Source organism: Octopus bimaculoides, chromosome 11 (assembly GCF_001194135.2).
Source record: "Octopus bimaculoides isolate UCB-OBI-ISO-001 chromosome 11, ASM119413v2, whole genome shotgun sequence".
In the NCBI taxonomy this organism is placed as follows: Eukaryota; Metazoa; Mollusca; class Cephalopoda; order Octopoda; family Octopodidae; genus Octopus; species Octopus bimaculoides.
The window spans coordinates 41482970-41488342 of record NC_068991.1 but is presented as its reverse complement, the minus strand read 5'-3'; the positions used below and the strand labels follow the sequence as shown (position 1 = coordinate 41488342).

Sequence of the window (5373 nt, the reverse complement as noted above, 5' to 3'; positions counted from 1 at the left end):
CAGTAGTATCAGTTGATTCATCCAAAGTGCTTGAATAATATAGGTTTTCGTTATGAAGCTGTTCTGATACTTTGAAAGCTAATTCATACTACTGATAAGTTATGGTTTTCCTTGAAAGGGGCAGCTGTTTGTACTTTGAAACCTTATCGGGGCCTAAGCATCCTACAACTTCGACAATGCATTCTTTTACGATTTCCACATCGGTGAATGGCTTTTCTTTACCCGAGTATATAAGCTACTTTATACGTTGCTTCAGTGGCATTATTTCCGATCCTTGCCACTGCTTGAAATAACGTTTAACTTTTGCAATGCGACCTTTCGCACTCCTCCTTTTAATTTGAAATATTAGTGGTCTTTATGAGTGACATAACGCTGATGAGCATTGAATTTTTCCAATGTTGATATCGCAGTATCACAAAGCAAGCAAATCAATTTATCTTTGGCAGACTTATCTTTAATAATATTGCAGTTCCCAATCCACTGTTTTCTTCCTTCGGTGTTCTCTTGGTCTTCTTTGATATGATGGACTGTTAAGCAGAAAGAAAAAAAAAGAAAAAAACATACATGGATACGGTCAAGCTGTAAAACTATTCTCAAATTCCACTTCAAATGGAAAGCTACGTGCAAGTGCTGGATCGCCACGGGCTCTCACTAGCCAGTCCCGGACAGTAATGGCGCCAATCAGGCGGGGAAGTTAACGTACATTTTTTAGAGTTGCATTAGAATTAAATCATAAGTGTAGCAGGTGTCTGAATAGCCCTTATGACATATTATGTTTGTAATTGTGGCGATTAGTTGGAGAGGATTATTTCGTTGAATTTTCTTTTAATCTTTGGTTTGTTAAATACGTTCATTTTAAGGTTAAAATAAAAATAACAAAACATGAACAAATACACATTAATAAAACTAAAAGACTTGTTCTAAAAAATTTGAGTTCATTCAAAAGGCCACACATAATGGCCTAGAAGACCGCTGATTCCTCACTCCTGGCCTAGAAGATTGGGGACTGAAATAACCAATTGTCTTTGTGTATTTGTCATTTTGCACGATCTCAGAAATATCCTCTTATATGATCATCTTTCATCGATAAATTTCCATATATCATATTTATTGTGACATCTCGGATTTCATGTTGAACTAGTGTAAAGCTTATCTTTCAGAAACTACAACCCAGAAGAACGTAACTTCCGAAAAATGCCACTACAATGGGGAAATATACATACTTGGGCAGACATTCATGGCTAAAGATCAATGTAATCAGTGCGGTTGCATGATTAAAGGAAAAGTAGAGTGTACACTAAAGAAATGTACTCCCATAACAACTCCAGGTAATCTTGAAAGATATTTTTGAAACAGGAAGTACTGAACAGTAAAGGTTACACTTCATCACCAAAACTTCTACTGTTCACGTTTAAATGAAATTAGCCTATTTTTCATATTGTACCTCAATTCTAAAATAGATAGTAAAGTATGATATCATTAGTGGAACATCTGAAATAGGTTATAAAACTGCCTTGTCTTCAGTAATATGAATTTTTATTACAACAGAACTTAAGAATATTATAGCTATCTTGTTTTACTTAGCATTATAACAAATCTAATATAAGATTTTCGAGAGTATTGTTGGGATTGAAATATAAGTGTTGCTTAGTGAGACAATGGTTTGAAATCTAAATTTAGAAAATTGGAGTTAGAAGTGAACCTATAATTTCAAACATATAATTCAATTTATGTTTTGATTTAGTTTTTAATGATTTGGGTTTCCGTAATTCCTTGTACCCTAAAGATATATTTCTTAACACCTCTTGTGAATGTACATTTTTAACATAATGGTCACGCAATGTTGAAGTGAACCTGTCGATATATTCAATTACTGTGTGCACTATTAGGCGCTTTTGATATTGCCTTGTAGACGTTTTTCTGGAATATTGTATAATCAAGATATTCTAAAGAAATGATAGCATTTGCTTTTTTTCTTGCCTGTGACAAAAAAAACAACTAAATTATATTGTTAGAACAAATATATTTTAGAGTGCCCAAGATTTCCAACATCAAGCCTTTCTTTACAATTTTAGGACATTAAATAAATTAAAGATAACTTTCCTCATCCTATTATCAAATGCTTTTGGTATTGTCTGTAAATGCTTATCTGAAGTATTAGATAATCATGATATTCTAAAGCCATAATACCATATGTCTTTCTTCGTTGCACACGACAGAAAACTACAATTCACATCGATAGAATGGCAAATGTTTTAAAGTGTCTAGAATCTCCCAAATCTAGTCTTTCTCTATTAAATAAACTAGAGATTACTTACCTCGTCCATAGTTACGATGTCCATTTATTGCAAATCAGATTTGCGATAGAATGGTGAATTGGCACGTAAATTCACCATCCTTTTGAAATAATAAAAATCCTTCTAAATCTTTTGCAATCACCTATTTCAACTTTAAAATATACTTTTTGGAATAATTTTGAAATTCACTATAACGTAATAGCATTATTGAAAGTATCAAAGTATAAGAATGAATCGTAAAACTTAAAAATGATATTTTGAACATTGACCAAATAACATTAACTACATGTTAATATATTGCAATGCATAATAGGAAATTTGCAATGCATAATAGGAAATTTGCCGACAATTTTCTCACATACGAGTCGTGCTCTTCGGAGACGAAGTCGAATTAAGCATTTATATGTTATGTCTTTTCTGCTACATGGCTTTGGGGAATGGACAAATTGAAATAACCAATTCACTTTGTGTGTTTGTAATTGGTTTCAATTTCGGCTTTCACCGATTAATCATCATATCTCATATTCATATTGTGTATAGCTAATGAAAACTCTATAAAAGAGACCTTTACAAATTCATTTTGGAGTCGTGTAAACTTTTCTTTCAGAAACTACAATACAAACGGATGATACTTCCGTAGAATGCCGGTACCAACAAAAAGTATACATGTTTGGAGACATATTCATAGCCGTAGATAAATGTAATAAGTGCAGTTGCAAATCGAAAGGAAAAGTAGAATGCACAAAAAAGAAATGTCCTCCCTCAACAACTCCAGGTACCAATAAAAGTTGTTTGATTATAATGATACATATCACTTTAAAATCTTATGTCTATCATTGCCTTAATTTCTTTACAATATAACGAATGGGATATACGATTTTGGAGAATGATAATGGGATTGACATACAGGATTTGCAAGCCAGATAATAATCATTCGAACCCAATATTAAGAAGATGGAAGGCATCAGTGATCTTACAACTTCAAACATCTAATTTAATGTATAATATATTCTTATTTCTTAATGACATTGCTTTTCGTAATTCATATTACACTTAAGATAATAGCCAATACCACTTTGTAAATATCACTTCATCTCAAACATCAACGTCAAAATGTATCTTTTAATAGATCCCATTATCGTATATTTTATCAAATTTTTTTTGTATTGTCTGTAGATGTTTATCTGAAATATTAGATAATCATGACGCACTAAAGCCATAATAACACGTCTTTCTTTGTTGCTCATCGGTAGAATAGCAAATAGGTTTTAAAGCGTCCAGAATCTCCAAAATCTAGTCTTTCTCTACAGTTTGAGAATATTAAATAAACTAGAGACAACTTACTTTGTCCATAGTTACGATGAACACCAACGATAAGTAGAAGTCCAAGGTTTTAGCCCTCACTACATTCAGTTTTCAAATGTTCTTGTTTGAATAATTTTGAAATAAGCTGTAACATAAGTGACATTATTGAAATTATTGAAAAAAAAGACTCACATGTAAATCCGAGAGAATTTTATTTTTTGAACGTTTATCTTAGAAATATTTGTTCTCGATATTGAATTCCCGGCCCCTAATAATGTATTTCAATGCATAATCAGCACTTTGTCGTCTATGTCGTCAGGACGAAGACTAGCTTCCAGACCATCTCGTTAAATTAACTATTTACATGTCTTTGCTGCTACATGGTATTTGGAGTGTAGGACCAAAGTAAGCAATAAGCAGATATTCCGCGTATATTAATCTAGGAAATGATTTCATATACGATCATCTTTCATCGATAAATTTTCATATATCATTAATACTTTGTTACTTACTAACCAAATTTTTGTAGTGGGGTGTCTATATTTTCCAATCGAATTCGTATAAAACTTATCTTTTAGAAACTACACCAAAGAAGATCGAAATTTATTTTAAATGCTACTACAATGGAGAAATACACCTATTTGGGGATGTATTCATTGCCGTAGATGACTGTAATAAGTGCAGTTGCAAATCGAAAGGAAAAGTAGAGTGTACAAAAAAGAAATGTCCTCCTTCAACAACTCCAGGTAACAATAAAAGTTGTTTGATTATAATGATACATATCACTTTAAAATCTTATGTCTATCATTGCCTCAATTTCTTTACAATATAACGAATGGGATATACGATTTTGGAGAATGATAATTCGATTGACATACAGGATTTGCAAGCCAGATAATAATCATTCGAACCCAATATTAAGAAGATAGAAGGCATCAGTGATCTTACAACTTCAAACATCTAATTTAATGTATAATATATTTTTATTTCTTAATGACATTGTTTTTCGTAATTCATAGTACACTTAAGATACTAGCCAATGCCGCTTTGTAAATATCACCTCATCTCAAACATCAACGTCAAAATGTATCTTTTAATAGATCCCATTATCGTATATTTTATCAAATTCTTTTTGTATTGTCTGTAGATGTTTATCTGAAATATTAGATAATCATGACACACTAAAGCCATTATAACACGTCTTTCTTTGTTGCTCATCGGTAGAATAGCAAATAGGTTTTACAGCGTCCAGAATCTCCAAAATCTAGTCTTTCTCTACAGTTTGAGAATATAAATAAACTAGAGTCTACTTACCTTGATCATAGTTACGATGAACACCAGCGATAAGTAGAAGTCCAAGGTTTTAGCTCTCACTACATTCAGTTTTCAAATGTTTTTGTTTGAATAATTTGGAAATAAGCTGTAACATAAGTGACATTATTGAAATTATTGAAAAAAAAGACTCACATGTAAATCCGAGAGTTTTTTTTTTTTTTTTTAATATTTATCTTAGAAATATTTGTTCTCGATATTGAATTCCCGGTACCTAATAATGTATTTCAATGCATAATCAGCACTTTGTCGTCTATGTCGTCAGGCCGAAGACTAGCTTCCAAAGCATCTCGTTAAATTAACTATTTACGTGTCTCTTCTGCTATATGGTATTTGGAGTGTAGGACCAAAGTAAGCAATAAGCAATTATTCCGTGTGTATTAATCTAGGAAATGATTTCATATACGATCATCTTTCATCGATAAATTTTCATATATCA

General features: G+C 31.8%; 1 protein-coding gene across 1 annotated transcript in view; it reads left to right on the top strand.

Moving 5' to 3' along the window:
• Positions 1-5373, top strand: part of LOC106879740 (kielin/chordin-like protein) — a 50240-nt gene that overhangs the window by 15154 nt on the left and 29713 nt on the right. Inside the window, exons 5-7 of the mRNA XM_052971978.1 lie at positions 1161-1328; positions 2905-3072; positions 4181-4348. Coding sequence (XP_052827938.1) covers positions 1161-1328; positions 2905-3072; positions 4181-4348 — 504 coding nt within the window. The remainder of the gene's footprint in view (positions 1-1160; positions 1329-2904; positions 3073-4180; positions 4349-5373) is intronic.